This window comes from Schizophyllum commune (genome assembly GCF_000143185.2).
Source record: "Schizophyllum commune H4-8 unplaced genomic scaffold SCHCOscaffold_12, whole genome shotgun sequence".
NCBI lineage: Eukaryota > Fungi > Basidiomycota > Agaricomycetes > Agaricales > Schizophyllaceae > Schizophyllum > Schizophyllum commune.
The window spans coordinates 973,585-991,318 of record NW_026089549.1 but is presented as its reverse complement, the minus strand read 5'-3'; the positions used below and the strand labels follow the sequence as shown (position 1 = coordinate 991,318).

The window sequence follows — 17,734 nt, the reverse complement described above, 5'->3', positions numbered from 1 at the left end:
CGTCACTCAACCTTTCAGCTTCCTTGACATTGTTTGGCTGTTTGATTGTCTCTCCCGGTGTGCACCAAACAAAGCTAGTTTCTTCTTGTCTCTTCTTGTCTCCCCCCACCATCGTCGTGCCCTTCGCGTCTCCCCGCTCCCCGCCATGAAGTTCACGCTGCCCCGCTTCGTCGCCGCGCTCGCGCTGCCCGCGCTCGCCTCCGCCTGCGAAGGCGAGTGCATCGTCAAGATCACTGAGGCGTGGCTGTCCAACTACACCCTCCCGCTGCACACCGTCTGGCGCGAGACAGTACGTTCTGTCCACCTCCTCGCCCTTCCTCGCTGACCTCGCTTAGGCACAGCAGCTTTCCTCGCTCGTCTACGAGCAGGGCGACGCCCACCACGGCTTCGAGTATCTCGCCCCTCTCGTGCACGCGTACACGAATGCGTCCTACGAGGGCATGCGCACCGCGATCTTCCCGTCCTTCTTCCACGGCAAGTGCCAGCAGAACGGTGTCGACCCGCCCGGCTGCCCGAACCCGGACTGCCCGGTCGTCTGCGGTACGCCGGGCTCCATGGTGCACTTCTACCCCGCGCTGCGCCAGATCGCGTTCAACCAGACGCGTGCGCTCATCACCAACGCGACTCAGCAGTACACCGATGCGATCGCGCAGCGGGTCGCGCAGGATGCGAAGAAGGACAACGTCAAGCATGCGGCAAAGGCGGCGCTTGGGCAGATGGGCGATATGCTGCTCAAGCAGTGCGGTGGGGAAGGTCTTCCGGACTGCAACTGGGAGCAGGAGATGAAGGAATTCATCCTGACTTTCCCGTGATTGCCTTTGCCTCGGATGGGACGCTCTTATGGAGGACCTTGATGGTTTCGGCTCCCGTTTCTTACACGATGACTATGTATCGCCTACAGTCCCGCTCGTACATCCCTACTCACCGCCTCATGTTATTACCAGCCAGCACGACATTGTAGCCTTACCTCATCCTATTCCGAGTCGTAGTGCACGACGTGAATTCCATATAGATACCATTCATTATATACCCTGCAGACAATGTTATCCTACTTTCCCTCTTCGTGTGCGAACCGCAGACAGTAGCATATATCCGGTGAACTTCGCCAATCTCCCAAGCGAGCCCTTATCCGTGCCAGACAGCGGGCCCGGGCATGGTGTAATTGGCGGGGACGGCTAGCGGGAACGGTCAGCAAAGTCGTCGACCAGAAGAGAGCAACTACACTCACGGTAGTAGATGTTGATGAGGATTCCTGGCTCGTTGCCGGTGTAGACGCCTGGGATGGAGACGAGCGGGCCTGGAGAGCCGTTTCCGCCGCCGGTGACCTTGACTTGAGCGCAGCTCAGGTAGAATTGGGCTAGATGGGTATATGAGTATAGAACTTGGCGGTAGAGGATAGCATGAGAGCCAGAGAGACAACGTACCACCGCCAAAGCTCGACGCGCTGTGCAGAGCAATGTGCTCAGCGCGAATGAGGTAGTCGCCGCTCGGCAGGCTCTTGGGGATCGTGAAGGTGATCGTGTCGATGTCTGCGTGCGCGTCAGCCGTCTCCTCCTTCACCGCACGAGTACTCCGTCCGACGCCACCAGCAACCTCTCTCCAACTCTGATGAACACATCCCACTCACCCGACCCCGGGAACGAAATCGAGCTCCCCCCATTCGTCACCGGCGGGATCTCATACACCTTGAACCACTTCTGCCCGGAGCCGTCGTACGACGCCGCGTCCGGGTTCGCGCTCGCCATGTACACGTTGACGACGCCGGCGTGGTACATGGGCCCGTTCGCCTTGATGCTGACGGACGAGCCGGCGGCGACCTCGGCGGTCGTCGCGGTCGCGTGCGTCTCGGAGGTGTAGCAGGTGAAGTCTGGGGAGGTGACGTCTTGGACCTGGGGTGGGGGTTAGTGGGTAGGTTATAGTTTGTCAATGGGGGTACGAGGAGGGAGAGGGAGAGGGAGGGGCGAGGGAAGGAAGAAGGGAGGGGAGGAATGGGCACTGACCGGTGCCTGCGTGTTGTAGTTGTTAGTGCGGCGGATGTTAACCCACTCGCCAGACGGCTGGCCATTGACGATGAGCGTGGGCAGCGTGTCTGCGATATCAGATGAGTCTCGAGTTCTGGAACTGAAGGAAAGTGCCTACAGTGCGCTAGCGCCGAGGCAGCCAACGAGGCAGTGGCGATGAGGCTAGAGAGACGCATTGCGGGGAAACTGGCTTGCGGCAAAAGGGAGAACTTGGCGTGCGGCGAGGAGACTGGGACATTGGCAGTGGATTTATACGCCTAGACAAGGAGGAAGCAAGGCACCGAAGGCGGGGGAGGGTAATTGACGAGGATATCGAATGCGCGTGTAAATGCGGGCAGCATTGTATGGTTGTATAATGTGATCCCGAGGGGACCTCGAGGATTATCCCTAGAAGTGAGGACCGGCCCTCTTTCGCAGTCTATTTTGTGGTCACGCGAATATAGGATAAAAATTATGTGCTTTAGCCCAGCATAAAACAGATGTCAGAGTCCGGTGAAAGCCAGCGCGTTCACCGTATATTTTTCTTCCCAGAACACGAGTGATTGTCGACCATGTGAGAGTCAATTCGCCGTCCGCTGCTCAAGAAGGACAATCTCGTGGTGCATGACGCGCGTCTCTGACCAAGAAGCAGCACAGTTGACTCAGGAACCTGCGCAGAAGAGAGTGGGCCACCATTCTAAGTCCAAGTTCGCGCAGATCATAGAAGCTTAGACATGAAGTCAGCTCGGTCAGATGACTGCAAAAGCGCGAGAGGGAAGCCTCTTGAGAGACGCAAGTCTTCCAGAGTTACTCCGTTGGTAGCAGGTAGTGGCGGCCCAGGAAGGAGACGGGACTCCGTGTTCGTTGTGTTGAATCTACTCCATGTGTCGCTGTTCACTTAGTGTTGTAGTCTCACGAGAATAGACGTGCATGACGAACAGAGTAGCACCACGGGCAGCCCCACTTATCACAGTGAGAATAAGTCTGGGCGTATAAGCCCAGGTAGGTATTGAATTCCCAGGTGAAAATATCATTTATCACTGCATACGTACGAATCTTATTCTCTCACGTTTATAATACATATTCGAGGAAGAAGAAGTAGTTTATATGTCCGTACATAGCGACACCGATAGAACATGTATCCCTTGCGAAGTAAGACTCAGCGTACATATTTTATTCTTGCGGGAAAAAGGTTGATTATTAATGTTGTATTTCAGAGAAAATAGATAATTTATTTCCATTACGAAACAAAACGGCCCGTGACAGAACGTGCACGGGCCGTGCACGGGCCGTGCACGAGCCGTGCACATGACGAACACGAGCCGAACATGGGCAAGGCCCAGGCCGCTCTCCAGACTAACACCAGCCTTGAAAGTTTAACTCAGGATCGCCGTCTCCAGTTCTAACATCCTTCCTGGTTACACAAAGTGCCCTCCACTTGGTATACACCCCTGCAAAGTGGTAGCCTTCTTGATATCCTACCCCTCCACCCCACGGCCTTTACCATCCTACCTTTCGTTAAGTCACGCTGCGATGGTGAGCCGCGCCGACTAGGTAAATGAATATGTAAAATGAAGACAGATGATGCATCCCCTATAAAGCATTGCTTGACATACAGTAGCTGAAGAATGTAATGTGAAGGCAGCCACGAGAACGAATGCCTCTGCTTATATGGACGGCAAGATGATGGGATCTATAGCTGGAGCAAACTTGCCAGGAGAAGAAGGCAAACGAGGTCTCTGTCGCGCCTGGAGAGCACCATATAGCAGGATACGACAACTTGGGACTACCCCAGCAATCCGCCAATAGTCAGTGCGGGCGTGTGGCAGATGTGCCGCATCCTCAGGTTAGAAGCAGCCCCCACTGCCAATGCTGATGATTTCCTGAGACCACAACCTATGACGTGACGATCATGGTCTCTGAGCCAGCTTCATAGATACACAAAGCGGCTTCGCAATATGATTGGAGTGTCAGCCTCAATTGTGGACCCTCTTGCACGCACTTCAGATCGCACGTCATCCCGCGGCAACAGTGGTCACGGATCATGATTTGCATGAAGAACGCGCCCTCCAGCGAGTCCATGCGCTCGCTGGGCTCATCGGGCAGGAGAGCTGCAAAGCTACCCGGCTTAGGCCGTCAAATAGGGCAGGCACACCTAGGTACGGGTGAGACTTCGATAGGCAAAATCGTGCCGAGGTCTCAATACTTGAACCCAAGACTCAGCAGCTTGACGATGGCGTCGGTGCACGTCTTATTGCGCAAGCTACGCCGGTCGTACACCATAGTGAAGACGACCACCGTCGCAGCGCCGTCTACCTCGGAATGAGCCAAGGAGAGGGGCTCCTGCAATCCCGCCGAGGCCAACGACCGCCGTTGATCAGGCTACTGAGAATCAGGATCGTCGTCCGTCAGCCCCACGCTCTGCGCATGCATTCGGAAACGCACCCCTCTCTCCTCCTCCTCCTCCTCCCTCTCCTCCTCCTCCTCCTCCTCCTCCTCCCCCTTCCGCGACACCACTCAACGAGCGACGGCAGTTATCGATGATAACAGGGGGCTGATGAACGGCGGGCACGCTCGCTGCAGAATCCGCATCCTCTCAACCCATTTGCCATCGAAGAGGAGGCTGATACTCTCACCAGAGTATTTGGGAAGACGCGTTCTCGGCGGATCCTCCTGCGAACCGGACAGCGAGGGGAGAAGGGGGAGCGCGGCTAGCTACGTCGCGCGATCGCTGGGCGTCCTTATCCAGCCGACCCCGCGAGTACAGCATCGTCGGTGGTGCGCGTCGTCAACGGCGACGTCTTCCTTGCATGCGAGACGGCGCCAAGTCGCGCGTAGACATCCGGACGTCAGCAGAAGAGAGCAGCCTCTGCTCCTCGTCGTCGGCCAGCCATCATCAGCATGGCGTCCGACGAGCCGAAATTTGCCTTTTTTGGCAAACGCGTCACGCAGCTTGCATGGGCCCGCGGAGATACTTCTTCCACCGCTTCTGTCCGAAAAAGCTACTTCCTCGTGTCATCGCCCTCCGGGTAGCAGTTTGGCATCCTACGCGAGTCGCTCAGAGCAGTACGGTGGTGCAGTGAATTTGTGATAGTAGCATGTGTGTGTCCGGATACAGTATCCATATGGGTGTTCGGAATCTGCCGGTCATGCGCTTCGTCTTCTCTTTCAGGGTTGTGTCGTGACAGTCAAGTATATTCAAAAGAACTGGCTGCGCTCTTTGGCGGCATGATCCAAAGGCCATGGTAAGTTTCCAGCATCCCAGAAACCCGGTACATAATGAGAAGCATTCGACTCAAGGATCCTGTGGCTATCGATTTTGGTCGTTTAGGGACTTCTGACGGAGAACAAAGGACTTCATACGAAAAGCTCAAAGCCGCCGAACTGACTTTGGTCTCTCTGAGACTGCATACTAAAGCCCTCGAGAACGAGAGAGATGCTATCCTTGTAAGGGTCCTCAGCTCCACTTATTGTCGAGGACTTGAGGTACGCAGGTCGCCAAAAACCAAGCACGCAAGCAAGTAGAAGAGGCGGAGCAGGCGACCAGGACTATACAAAGTCAATTACGCGCAATCATCGAGGAGCGATTAGCGCTTCGCGACGCTTTGTCAGACCTTCGCCAAGAACTGGAGGTACTGTGATGCGTCTTTCTGATTCCTTGCACCTCTCTGACCAATCTAAAGGCCGGTCATATCATTTCTGACTCATCTACGGCCATACCAACCGCGCCTGCACCAACTCATCCTGCTCAGTTCGAGATACTGAAACTACGCGATGCCTGCAAAACAAAGGTTAGATTCCGCGTCTCAATTCACCTGGGCTAACAGTCATGCATCAGCAGATACAGGCGGGGCCTCTTGAGGTGAGTTAACTGCTGAGACACGACATCTCCTGTCACTCATGTGTATCCTTCAAGTCGTATGTTTTCACTTTCACTGCGCCACTAGGACAAGCAATCGCAGAAGTGAAGATCGTCGCTTTCTATCTAGTACAATTCCACTGATATGTATTGTTAGCAAGGCCCGCGTAGTGGGGAAGCGAACCTTGATGATCAAGGGAGCAGCCAGGCTCGGGAACTGGATCGGTGGGACCAGGCATCAGACAAAGTTAGGATGGTCATTCCTTCGCATCGAGCGCGCTCATTGCACCTTGTCTAGGAAGCGGGCGGCGCCAATCAGGAAGGTCCTAGTGCGATGCACATGCAGGTAGCTACAGAGCAAAGCGTGACAGGCGCCGCGGTGGACGTCGGCCGCGACGAGGGGGGGAAGGCGCAAACGCCCCAATCGCGGAGCGAGACGACTAGCGCACCAGACGAGGTAGGGTTTGCAGTTTTCACATGCGTGTCATCACTTACACGGTATTATTCAGCTTGAGGAATATCGTTCAGTCGACGTACGTCAATACCTTATATGGCTCCAGTGTCTCCTAACGAATCGCAGGCGCAGGCGTCGAATTCGTCCATCGGCGCTGCAGAGGATATTACAATGCAGGGCGAGGGCTCTTCTGACGAATCGTCTGTGATTTCCACCGTTGACGTAAGTGTCTCTCTCCGATGAGGCGGGCCCACTCATGATCCTCTCAGTATCACCCGCGGGACGTTGTGCTAGTTGCGCCTCTACCTCCTTTTCCAGGACGCTGTCCCCCATCCCAAGTTCCTCAGGTGAACTACATCTACAAGGATGTGGATCCATTGTATTCGCAAGCCCTCGCAACGTGGTTCAACTATCAGGATCTGCAGAACTGGAATGCGCAGAAAACAGGGTTCACTGCTGCCAATCGACCTCACGCTCTCACCAACTGGATAAAAAACAAAAGGCCAGCTAAGCATGCCGCGCAGTTGGTTCCCGATCTTCCCCGCTTCGTTGAGGAATGGAAGAGATGGTGGTCCGTGCTGAAAATCGACACAAGGGCAAATTTATCTAAACGAGGGAGAGGCATGTGTGGGTGGTATCTGCACCTGGTCTGCCTACTTTGGTGGAGGGTACGTCGAGGCCCGGGTGATACTGATTGGGCTACATATGTTCAACAAGTGATCGATGGTATAAATGGCCTAGTAGGACGAGTAGCATAGCGATCACTCTTTCTACATCGGGCTTCCAGCGGCACATGTTGAAATGTTCCAACGCGTCATACATAATTAACATAGATACGCCCTAGACCCGCGAACCGTCGCATAAAGCAGTGCATCCTACACAGAGGCGAGAGGTTCGGGGAAAGCCCATGAGCCTGTTCTGTGCAATGCGAAGGGGAAGTGGACCACGAAAAGCGTTGTGAAGGACGAACATGAGCGGCTAGCCCTCGATACGCATGTAACGGGGCGCAATGACGGGCTTGCGGTTGCACAGACACACCAGGGAACCAGTTATAGATTCTGGTCGCGGTTGAGGAAGTGACGGGATCAACGTGTAGAAAAAAAGAAGCATGTAATGATTGCAGATAAGTTGCGGCAGCGATTGAAGCGAGTGAGTAGTTACCTGCTAGAGCAACCAGTTGGCGGTAGATCGAGCCAGACCATGCCCTCAACAAACTGCAGAGTACGTGTCAGCGCAATTTCTACAGACACGCGCCGCCGCCACAGCCACTACGCGCTGAGCATTGACGGAATACAATGACCGAGATACAAGATGTGTATGAGGAGAGGCAGGGACTGCGACCGGGCAAGCCAAGGCAGAGAACTGTTGCAGCCCCGACGAGCCTATGACCAGCACCCATAAAGCTATTGAAAACCCGGATTGTTAATCCCACGCTCTGAACACGCAGTCGAAGACACACCCCAGCTCCCGTGTCCCTCAATTCCTTGCTGTAATTCACGGCATCGCTTGTCGAGTCATCACAAACATCGACGGCAACCTGATGATGATCACCGGCGGATTGCGCTCGCTGCAGAAGCCGCGTTCCCTGAACCTAGAGATCATCGAAGCGAAGATGGATGTACTCACCATATCCCTGCAAACACACCATGTAGCGGGCTCGATCACGGGGTGACCATAGCAAGCAGTAGATCACTTCCGTCGGCTCAGTAGCTACAGGTCGCACTTGACCCCGCAGCGGAAGCGTCAAGCATGAGTAGAGCAGGGTGTTCGAGATGTACGGTCTTCACGAGAGGGAGCGAGGGCCGCCTTCCCCCGACCAAACCGAGGAGGGGGACTTCAACAGTCCTGCCGAGCCGACGACCGCCGTCGACCAGGCCACTGAGAATCAGGACCGTCAGCAGCGCGCTCTGTGCACGTAGTCGACAACGCACCAGAGCTCTCGTCCCTCCTCCTCCCCTTCCTCCTCCCCCTCCCCCTCGTCCTCCCTCTCCTCCCTCTCCTCCCTCTCCTCCCTCTAATCCCTCTCCTCCCCCTCCTCCCTCTCCTCCCCCTCCTCCCCCTCCTCCCCCTTCCCGGCCTTCTCCCCCTCCATCCCTTCCCGATATCCGCGATGCCGTCTGTCGCGCAACGGCAGCCATCGACGACGGCCAGCCGGCCACGCTAGGCGCGCTCGCTGCAAGACCCGCCTCCTCTCAGCCCATCAGTCGTTATCAGAGAAGGGGCCGTGACACTCACCAGAGTCCCTGAGAAGACGCTTGCCCGGTGGATCCTCCTGCGAACCGGACAGCGAGGGGAGAAGGGGGAGCGCGGCTAGCTACGTCGCGCGATCGCTGGGCGTCCTTATCCAGCCGACCCCGCGAGTACAGCATCGTCGGTGGTGCGCGTCGTCAACGGCGACGTCTTCCTTGCATGCGAGACGGCGCCAAGTCGCGCGTAGACATCCGGACGTCAGCAGAAGAGAGCAGCCTCTGCTCCTCGTCGTCGGCTGAGCTGGCAGCCAGCCATCATCGGCACGGCGTCCTACGAGCCGAAATCTGCCTTTTTTGGTAAACGCAATGCCATGCGGATATCATGTGACTGCCGTCACAGTCATTGTTCAACTTGTATGTCCTGCCTTATGGCGAGCTGCAGCTAGTTCGTCCTTTTCTTTTGGAATTGAATGGATCTCCATAAACAGGGTGCTCAGCGTGTTTTCTCACTGCTATCGCGGACATTGGGCCAAAAAACGCATTGATTCGATGAATGGGTTTATAGGCAGATACCACAATCGCTTACCTCCGTCCGAAGTGGTGAATGCACATGTAGCTATGAGTTCTTAGCATGATCTGGTACGTATGCATGTATGTCGGGCGTTGGGTGTGCCCATACAAGGCGAGACGGTCAGCGCGTGGTCCTCGAAAGGGGCAAGTCTCAGTGACAGGGACCAGGAATAGTACGTGGGTTTGAGAAGGGAAATAAGCTTCTTCACGATACCCTCAAGCCCGAAGGTTGATCGAAGACCAACGATAGGAGATCAAGGGATGAGGGAAAGAGGATAGAACATGTAATGAGAACGTACTGACGAAGCTACACAACACTCATATGGAGCAAAGAGTGGGAACAGTGTACTGGAGCGACCAAGCCCCCGTGCACTCGACATGCCCAATCGAGCCGCCAAACCCAAGTCGCCAGCGCATTCGACTCTCAGGCGTCCCATCGTTTCAGCGCGCCGGCGTCTCCCACTCGCTTGCATAAGCTCTTAGCTATCGCCAAGGAAGCAACTATCAGCATGTAAGTACAGCGACTTGTGATTGCGCACCCGTCGAACGATACTTCTCTGGCGAGCCCGAGCCTCGCTTGCTCGAGTGGCAGGGCATAGAACCTGTCCTTGCGGTGTATGGTTGCTAGCGCGGGTGGTGCACATTCATTTCCATTGAAATTATCTCTGGCACGCAGGCGTTCACAGAGCACAGAGCCTTATCAATCCTTAGACTAGCCAGGGTGTGCTATGGTTTCCTTGTCAACAACATTCTTCTTGCTTTCCATCTCCAAATGACCGGCCAGCTCCATCAGGTGGAGAGATTTGTATGCCATAGGCTGCTGGACTTTGGTGGTTTTCCCGTCAAAGATGACATGAGGCTGGCGCGGGGGTTGAACGACCCTGTACTTGTCCAGTGGGGTTCATGATATTGGATAGTCTGACTTACATCTTTCCGGTTAGGATGCTGTCGTATCCAAGGATCTTCGTATCTTTATCGATATCGTTGTTCATGGCAGGGCTTGTTTTTTCAATCTTCAAGATGCAAGACGAGAGCCAGACTAGCAAAATCGCGTTGTTCGATGGAGCGAGGACCGTGGATACGGATCAAACTTGGATTTCCGTCGCCGAGCATTTATATTTCATACCACGTGATCGGTGACTTTGACTGTAACGGTGTCGCATCTCGATACATTGATCCTTTGTACGTCCATGAAGCAAGATGAAGGCATACAAGGGTGTTTCACCGGGGACGAATCCACGTCCCGCAACCTTTCGCAAGTCCTGGACTTCTGCAATGCACAGCGCGCGGTGATCGAGGATCTCAGCATCGAAGTAGAGGTGCTGCAAGCTCGGTCAGGCGTTGCTTTTTGTAGCTGAAGATACCCTAGCGAATGCGTGGTCTGCACAAGCAAACTTCTGACAAGCTCGTGCAACTAAACGCCATCAATAACAAGCTATATGCCCGCATGACTTGTATGCTTGACGAGGACAAAGCCTTGACCGCTGCCATTGCAAGTCTGCGCATTGCTGTGGAGGTAAGTTAGTCAACACTCATTCGATCGTAACGTCTGATCAACTTGTACCAGAAGGGAGAAGCACCCGAATGCAACCTTGAGGACAGCAGCGCCATGCAGGAATCTCTCCTTACAGAGTTACTGCATTTATCGAAGTCATGTTCCCGTCTGCTGAATGGGTCACAAAGTAACACAAAGGAGAAGTAGAAAGAGAATAAACGAGTATGAAACGCTGCGCAATCGCGAGCCGCCATCGAAGGGTGTTCGTCAGTGATTACTTGTACTACGGTAGCGCTGCCTGAAGGGTCCGGGCTTCAATGCTATGTTCTGAATTCTGACAGTGCACGAGCAGAGCTGCACGATAGTGTGTGAAGAACAGGCGCTCGGCAAAATGAACCGCTCACAGGTCTCGTTTTCCGTTGTTACACTCCGTTGAATGGACCTGTACACTCATCAGAGTAGGAACACCGAGCGCGTACGTCTCGATATATTTACGCCTCGTCGTAGTTGACTGGGGTCGCATCATGAGTCGGCGTTGCGAGAGCATCTGACACAAATTCAATGAGCGTCCTAACAGTGCCCGTTTGACGAAGCTCAATAGAATGGACACAATTGTATAACGCAGGCAAGCTTCTTGATTCTGATATTGTCGAGGGGTATGAGATCTTGTCTACAGAATTGAAGACGTGAGATAGCTTCCATGCCCCTCCGTCCCCTCCCTACATGCGCGACACCCCTGTCGAGGGATGGCATCCATCGACGGCAACGTAGGGTTAATTACCAGCGTGCGCACTCGCTGCATACGCCGAATTCAACCTGCATCATCAAAGGAGGGGGGAAGATGGACTCACAACATGCTTGCGAGAACGTGTAGGATGCAGGGTCGCCATAGCAAGCCGCGTATCTCTCCCGCCGCCTCGGTCGCGATAGGCTGTACCCTCCGCCGCTGCCGCCTGCGACGCAATAAGCAGTGGACGAGGAGGAGTGCCGGAGATGTACGCGTAGGGGAGCTATCAGATGCCGTTTTGCCTTCGACGATTCAAGGACAGGGACTTCCGCAGTCCCGCCGAGCCTACGACCACCGCCGATGAACCTACTGAGAGTCAGGATCAGCGGTCCCGCGGTCTGCGCACGCAGCTTAGAGCGCACCAGAGCCACCATGTCCCTCTATCCCCCTTCATCCCCTCCCGATATCTGCGACACCGCTTCTTTGAAAAGGGACGGAAGCCATTGGGGGCAATATGGAGCTGATCACCGGCAGATACGTTCGGCGTGCTCACTGTGAAGCTGCGTCCCCTGAGCCCAGAAATCACTCAGGAGGAGATGGATGTACTCACAATGTCCATGCGAAGCCAAGACACCATGTAGCGGACTCGATCGCGGGGTGATCATAGCAAGCCGCAGATCACTCCCGTCGGCTCACTAGCTACAGGTCGCACCTGACCCCGCCGTCGAGGCGTTAAGGATGAGCAGAGGGGGACGTTTGAGATGTACGGTCTTCACGAGAGGGAGCGGGGGCCGCCTCCCCCCGAGCAAGCCAAGGAGGGGAACTCCTGTCATCCCGAGCCGAGCCGACGCTCGCCGACGACCAGGCTACTGAGAATCAGGACTGTCAGCATCACGCTCTGCGCACGCAGTCGACAACGCACCAGAGCCCTCGCCCCTCCTCCCCCTCCTCCTCCCCTTCTCCCCTTCTCCTTCTTCCCCTCCCGATATCCGCGATACCGTCTATCAAGCGACGGCAGCCATCGACGACGACCGGCCGCGCTGGCTGCGGCACGCAAATCCTCTCAGCCCACCAGTCATCAGAGAGAGGGCTGGTACACTCACCAGAGTACCTGTAAGAACGCTTTTCCGGCGGATGAGAACCGCACAGCAAAAGGGAAGGAAAACGCGGCCGGCCGCGGGGCGGGGGTCTCTATTGCAGCTGATTCCTCATCGGTGACGCGTCTCGTCGCCAGCGGGGTCCTTCTGACATGCGAGACGGCGCTAAGTTGCGCGTAGAGACGGACTGTAGCAGAAGAGAGCAGCCGACGTTCCCCATAGTCGGCAGGCCGTCATCGGCCGTCGCCGGCATGGGTCGCCGAAATATGCCCTTTTTTGGTAAACGCATCAATGTCATGTGATCCTGACGATGAACAATGTTCAGCTTACTTTTTCTAACTCTGAGACGTGTCTATCCCACAACACTTCAAGAGGTCAAGGAGTAGTTTCGTCCACATATACCCGGCTTTTACTCAATTTGCGCCACTTCGTCCTCTTCAGCGCTACTGAGGGTACCAGCGCACCGCGACCTATCGAAGTGCTCGGCCTTACTTCCTCATGCCCTGCGTTCACCAATCTTGCGCTTGACTATGCAGTATTCTATTCACCTTCTCTACCTCTCATGCTTCGCCATTCTGAGTACCCCATGACCATCGTCCATGTCTCATCATTCCGCTTTTCTCATCGAACATGGCAGTCATCGGTGCCCTCGAGGGACCGCTTCGTCCGGCTAAAGGTCTACCGCTCCTCGTACCGGTCCCAGATGGTCTTCGGCAAGTATATTTTGACTGCGCAAGGTCAATGTTGATGCAATTCCAGCGAGTTGACAAGCATTCAAAGAGATATCGTTGCTACAAGGATTCTACGAGCATTCCAGGGCCGCGTAGCCTGGTACAATAACAAAGCGCGTTTACTAGAAGCTGAAGTTGAAGCTCCCACCGAACTGGAAGCGGAGTCCGCGCTCAGCATGCGACGGACCGGAAGCCTTCGCCCGTTCCTTCCACCGCTCTGCATTCTCCATGTACTGGCGTGCAACGTCCGGCCCCTCCTCCTCTTCAAGCAATTCGCCATCGACATGGACGCCGCTCGGATGATTATCGTTCGGCATAGGGTCCTATCAATCACATCAGTCGTGTATATGCTAGAGAGTAACACGGGCTGACTTACACCTGCCTGTACAGGCTCATCAGCGTCGACTGCGACAGTCTCATGAGCCACACCGACAGCGATGGCTGGAACGGCGGGCGGGCTCTGCGGCTTCTAGTCAGCCAATGATGCAGTCGATAGAGTGCGATTCCGTACCTGGGCCCTGGCGACTGCCTCGAGTTCATGAACTCGAACTCGAAGCTGCTCTTGCTGGATTTCAAGATCTACTATGCGCGCCATCAGCTCATCGACCTGCTCGAGGATCCCGTTGGTGAGTCCTTCATAATGAGCGGAGCGCTACAAAGTCGTCTCAGTCAAGAGTCGAGCAGGCCATCGAACCGTCTTGCTTACCTTCTCGCAGGACGTCTCGGTGTCAGCTGCAAGCTGACGGATCATGGCGCGCATGTCCTGCCATTGATGTAAGTCACCAGCGGTCAAGATATCGAAGTTCAGAGTCACCTCAAGGACAGGCTCAATCATAGGCAGCACATCGGCAGCCGTCTGGACAGGTGTCGAAGAGTCGCGGTTGGACGACGGCACTGGCTGGCTCTCGTAGTCCAACCAAAAAGAAGCTGCCGTGCGCCCACGGCCGGACAGCGGCGTCGCGGCTTCAACGGAGTTGGCATCAGCCGTGAAGGGGCCGGTGCCCGCAACCGGCTGCAAGACACCCGTATGCTCAACGCTGTTCGATACCGAGGTGTAGGACATAGCGAGAAGGATAAGAGGGCTGAGAGTTGTTTGATGGTAGGCCATTGACATGGGCCGGCGCCTTTTATGTTATCCTTGCGCGCTACATCCCTGGCATGGTACGAGCAGCATGGTGTCTTCATGTATTCACAGACGCCCATGTCAAGCATGATGGTGATATCGGATAACAGCAGCTGACAGCTGCAGCTGGAAGTGCCCTTTGTGCAAGGGTCAGTCAGTTTACGCAGCGGAGTCCACCCCGGAACTGGGGCGAACCTGACGGCGGCTACCAAGGTAGGAGCGTTGTCATCTGGATCTTCTCAACCGCTTTCGGCTTTGGGCGCTGAGCGCTGAGCAAGAGAAGCCCGGTACGTGCAGCCAACGAGGGGGCGGTACTGAGGCCGCAAGGACCTATGACCGAGATCTCCCGAGACCTACGTCTGTCCGAAGCTCGCTTGTCATGCGCGCCTGACCTCCACGCGCTGTCATGACGTATAGGCCGACGACTTCTTGCCTTTGTAGTTCTCAATCGATCCCGACAGGGCGCGTTCCACGCCCCTCAAGATACCCCATACTGCCCTTTCGGCATTTCCGCCATACAAAGCCGTGATCATCCATGTGTTGTTCACGAGCGTAATTGGCGACAACGTAGTGTCTCATCCGCACTATATTCACAAATATCACTGCGAGGCAAACCGCAGGCCCACTGCGCCCTCCTTCTTCTGCTGTTTGACTGCCCACGAGGTGTGCTTGCTTTGAGCTGATGTGCCGCCTATCTGGATGCGCGCCTAGCCGGCGCCACCATCCGCATCCTCATGTACAACCAGAAGGCGCACTGGTCCCCAATCTCTTTGAGCCTTTCATCGATAACTGCAATGTCACGAAAGCCTACGTTGGGATGGATGCCGCTGTCTGCAGACAGGTCTCTTGCTATATTCAGGTCAGCTATATATTTCGACGGCCGGTCTTTGTGTCTGCCTATTTCTCAGGATGGCTATCGCTGCTCGTCGCCACACCATGGTCCGGAAGCAACCGAAGGTCAAACCACCCCCCTTGACCATGATGACGCGAAGCCGCTCCCGCGTCATCAAGCCCTCCCCCTCTTCGTCTATCACTGGCAGTTCGGAGGGCGTGGGTTCGAAGGTACCTATATCGCTGTCTCTGCCACCAATGTGATTCTTGACATCGTTTGCAGCATCATCAAAGTTATACTGCGTTGCTGGAGGCAGCGATCGAGGACACTAGGAGGAAGTTGGACGTAGGTGTCATCGTCTTTCATCCTCTCCGCGACTGATCGATGTGATGCAGGAGACCACCTCGGAACGAGATGAACTCAAGGCCCGTGAAGCCATTGCCACTACTTGCATCATCTGCAGGTCGCCTAATTATTATCCTCGCATGTACGTCTCCAAGATTCCGTTCCTCGCCATCATCTGAAAAATATCTAGGCTCGGCTGTGGCCACGTGTTCTGTCAAGGCTGCCTGACCTCGCAGTTCGAAGCAACGAAGGGAGGGCCTACCTGTAGTATATGTCGGACGCCGATATCCCTCAAATTCGAGCCGATTCAATGCTACGACCTCAAGGCCCAAGTCGAAGCGTGGGCCCTCGCTAATGGCGTTGTCGTGCCGCCGCCGCCGCCCTTCAAGTGGCCTCCCAGCGGATCCGTAGAGGACGACGATTCGGACACCGAGTACGTGCCCCGGCCCAGGCTTCGCCGAAAACACTCATATGCATACCTCGTTCCGCGTGTATTTGTGGCTGGTCCAGCACCGTCCGTGTCCATCGGTCACGCCCTTGAAATGCGGCGCCTAGATCGCTTGTTCAAGAAGCAGCTTCCCCCTCGGTGGAGAGAGAGGCAGCTTGCGGAGGCGGCCAAACTGTAGCCTGCTCGCGAGAGATGGGTTCAATGAAGACATGTACGATATTTGTATCCGATTGTCCGTCGTGTACCGATTTTCTGCTACTCTCATGTCCCACAAGTTGATTGCCTTCGTCGTTCGAAATGTAGGGCTGGGCATCGATAATGCATGTGAGTGTATTTTGAAGAAATTGAGTAGTTGAGGACCTCGCGCTGGAGTTAACGGTCAAGAGAAAAGCCTTGCATCTCTTTTCCTTTGATAAAACACCATGGCTGTAGTGCACTGGGATGAATGTCTGCTCATAAGGAAGGACGCACGCTAGATCGGGCTTTCACTTTCGCGCTACGCGCAGAGCTGCTTATGTTGAGAGGAGGAACTTGGCGGAAACAGTGATGTCGGTATTCTTTCAGAACCTAATACAAAGCATGGACACCAGCTGGGGCACATTTCCGGCCTCACTGATGGTAGTGCGGTTTTGGGGCGCAATACGAAAATGCTTTTGACGCAGACGTGCACTCACAGGTCCGGGGCTTTGCAGGTCTCGACCGCTCGGCATTCGTCGTAACTGGACTCCGTTCTGCGCCTACCGCTCTTGTCTGCGACGCTCTGTTGGCCTTGAGGTTCTGTAAGATCTCTAGCGCCGCGCGGCTAGACGAACATACGCCAATTTCTGCGTGTATTGTCTGTTTATCTTGAGGTAATATACCGTCGCAGAGTGCTGCCAACGCATTAGCAGTCTCAATACAGCCGTGCAAGGCTCTCATGTCAAAGGTTCGCACTAGAGAATGTACCTCTTGTTTTTGAGCGTCGCCGGAAAAGCATGATATGCGAGATAGATACAGAAAAGGTGTGTCAAGAAGAGACACGCAAAACTCGCCAAATTGCAGCAGAAATGCGCGGTAATACACAGTCAAATTGGGGGAGAAGCTGCTCAGAGTCTTACAGCTCAGGAGCGCTGGGTCACCCTGGGCTGCGGCCGACACCTGGGGCACAATACTACGCCAGCACATTTTCTTGACGAGGGTGCACGAAGACACGCCAATTTGGCTTGCAATGTGTTGGAAGCAGACCCGTTATGTGCCTTTGCTTTGGACTTCAAATATGAGTGAATCCTGCCTTGAAACAGCACTTTTGAGCTATGGAACTTGCGCAAAGTTACGGTTGGACTCGAACAGTGACGGTTGGACTCGAACAGTGACGGTAGTCACATGATATCCGCATGGCATTGCGTTTACCAAAAAAGGCAGATTTCGGCTCGTAGGACGCCGTGCCGGTGATGGCTGGCTGCCAGCTCAGCCGACGATGAGGAGCGTAGGCTGATCTCTTCTGCTAACGTCCGGATGTCTACGCCGTCTCGCATGCAAGGGAAGACGCCGCCGACGACGACGCGCACCACCGACGACGCTGTACTCGCGGGGTCAGCTGAATAAGGACGCTCAGCGATCGCGCGACGTAGCTAGCCGCGCTCCCCCTTCTCCCCTCGCTGTCCGGTTCGCAGGAGGATCCACCGGGCAAGCGTCTTCTCAGGGACTCTGGTGAGTGTCACGGCCCCTTCTCTGATAACGACTGATGGGCTGAGAGGAGGCGGGTCTTGCAGCGAGCGCGCCTAGCGTGGCTGGCCGGCCGTCGTCGATGGCTGCCATTGCGCGACAGACGGCATCGCGGATATCGGGAAGGGATGGAGGGGGAGAAGGCCGGGAAGGGGGAGGA

At 55.3% G+C, this 17,734-nt stretch overlaps 7 protein-coding genes across 7 annotated transcripts in view; 3 read left to right on the top strand and 4 right to left on the bottom strand.

Moving 5' to 3' along the window:
* The first annotated feature begins 35 nt into the window (after positions 1 to 35).
* SCHCODRAFT_02640924 (uncharacterized protein) lies at positions 36 to 918 on the top strand. Its single transcript, XM_050346178.1, has one exon. It carries the CDS (start codon positions 441 to 443, stop codon positions 810 to 812), a length of 372 nt encoding a protein of 123 aa, XP_050197973.1. The 5' UTR covers positions 36 to 440; the 3' UTR covers positions 813 to 918.
* SCHCODRAFT_02640920 (glycoside hydrolase family 61 protein) lies at positions 842 to 2,212 on the bottom strand. Its single transcript, XM_003027530.2, has 6 exons — positions 2,140 to 2,212; positions 2,001 to 2,089; positions 1,628 to 1,889; positions 1,425 to 1,529; positions 1,229 to 1,357; positions 842 to 1,175 (listed from the first exon to the last, which is right to left on the bottom strand). Exons 1-6 carry the CDS (start codon positions 2,195 to 2,197, stop codon positions 1,126 to 1,128), a joined length of 693 nt encoding a protein of 230 aa, XP_003027576.1. The 5' UTR covers positions 2,198 to 2,212; the 3' UTR covers positions 842 to 1,125.
* A 1,987-nt stretch (positions 2,213 to 4,199) lies between these two features.
* Positions 4,200 to 4,770, bottom strand: SCHCODRAFT_02672325 (uncharacterized protein; the record flags this gene model as incomplete). The annotated part of the gene is made up of 3 exons (XM_003027529.2): positions 4,200 to 4,382; positions 4,446 to 4,502; positions 4,687 to 4,770. The coding sequence occupies 3 exons, from the start codon at positions 4,768 to 4,770 to the stop codon at positions 4,200 to 4,202; spliced, it is 324 nt and encodes a 107-aa protein (XP_003027575.1).
* Positions 4,771 to 5,279: 509 nt separating this feature from the next.
* SCHCODRAFT_02516828 (uncharacterized protein) lies at positions 5,280 to 6,664 on the top strand (the record flags this gene model as incomplete). Its single annotated transcript, XM_003027793.2, has 9 exons — positions 5,280 to 5,447; positions 5,495 to 5,632; positions 5,684 to 5,791; positions 5,842 to 5,862; positions 6,017 to 6,106; positions 6,158 to 6,316; positions 6,369 to 6,392; positions 6,440 to 6,535; positions 6,608 to 6,664. 9 exons carry the CDS (start codon positions 5,280 to 5,282, stop codon positions 6,662 to 6,664), a joined length of 861 nt encoding a protein of 286 aa, XP_003027839.1.
* A 3,120-nt stretch (positions 6,665 to 9,784) lies between these two features.
* SCHCODRAFT_01105774 (uncharacterized protein) lies at positions 9,785 to 10,064 on the bottom strand (the record flags this gene model as incomplete). The annotated part of the gene is made up of 2 exons (XM_003027528.2): positions 9,785 to 9,953; positions 10,000 to 10,064. The coding sequence occupies 2 exons, from the start codon at positions 10,062 to 10,064 to the stop codon at positions 9,785 to 9,787; spliced, it is 234 nt and encodes a 77-aa protein (XP_003027574.1).
* Positions 10,065 to 11,378: 1,314 nt separating this feature from the next.
* On the bottom strand, positions 11,379 to 14,185 carry SCHCODRAFT_02602804 (uncharacterized protein; the record flags this gene model as incomplete). The annotated part of the gene is made up of 9 exons (XM_003027527.1): positions 11,379 to 11,383; positions 11,419 to 11,663; positions 11,717 to 11,863; positions 12,217 to 12,354; positions 12,398 to 12,578; positions 13,310 to 13,445; positions 13,499 to 13,582; positions 13,634 to 13,774; positions 13,829 to 14,185. 9 exons carry the CDS (start codon positions 14,183 to 14,185, stop codon positions 11,379 to 11,381), a joined length of 1,434 nt encoding a protein of 477 aa, XP_003027573.1.
* Positions 14,186 to 15,154: 969 nt separating this feature from the next.
* The window catches only part of SCHCODRAFT_02602803 (uncharacterized protein), a gene marked incomplete at both ends in the record, with an annotated part of 8,365 nt that continues 5,785 nt past the window's right edge, over positions 15,155 to 17,734 (top strand). The window contains 8 exons of the mRNA XM_050344049.1: positions 15,155 to 15,295; positions 15,360 to 15,422; positions 15,473 to 15,564; positions 15,613 to 15,855; positions 15,998 to 16,194; positions 16,861 to 16,871; positions 16,970 to 17,047; positions 17,481 to 17,559. Of these exons, the coding sequence (XP_050197972.1) occupies positions 15,155 to 15,295; positions 15,360 to 15,422; positions 15,473 to 15,564; positions 15,613 to 15,855; positions 15,998 to 16,194; positions 16,861 to 16,871; positions 16,970 to 17,047; positions 17,481 to 17,559 (904 nt within the window). The remainder of the gene's footprint in view (positions 15,296 to 15,359; positions 15,423 to 15,472; positions 15,565 to 15,612; positions 15,856 to 15,997; positions 16,195 to 16,860; positions 16,872 to 16,969; positions 17,048 to 17,480; positions 17,560 to 17,734) is intronic.

Excerpts from the sequence above, each read along its gene's own strand:
- SCHCODRAFT_02640924 (XM_050346178.1), top strand. The coding sequence starts at position 441 with ATGCGCACCGCGATCTTCCCGTCCTTCTTCCACGGCAAGTGCCAGCAG.
- SCHCODRAFT_02640920 (XM_003027530.2), bottom strand. The coding sequence starts at position 2,197 with ATGCGTCTCTCTAGCCTCATCGCCACTGCCTCGTTGGCTGCCTCGGCG. Across the intron at positions 1,530-1,627 it reads GATTTCGTTCCCGGGGTCGG|ACATCGACACGATCACCTTC; the intron begins GTGAGTGGGATG and ends ACGCGCACGCAG. Across the intron at positions 1,176-1,228 it reads CCTCATCAACATCTACTACC|CCGTCCCCGCCAATTACACC; the intron begins GTGAGTGTAGTT and ends CGTTCCCGCTAG.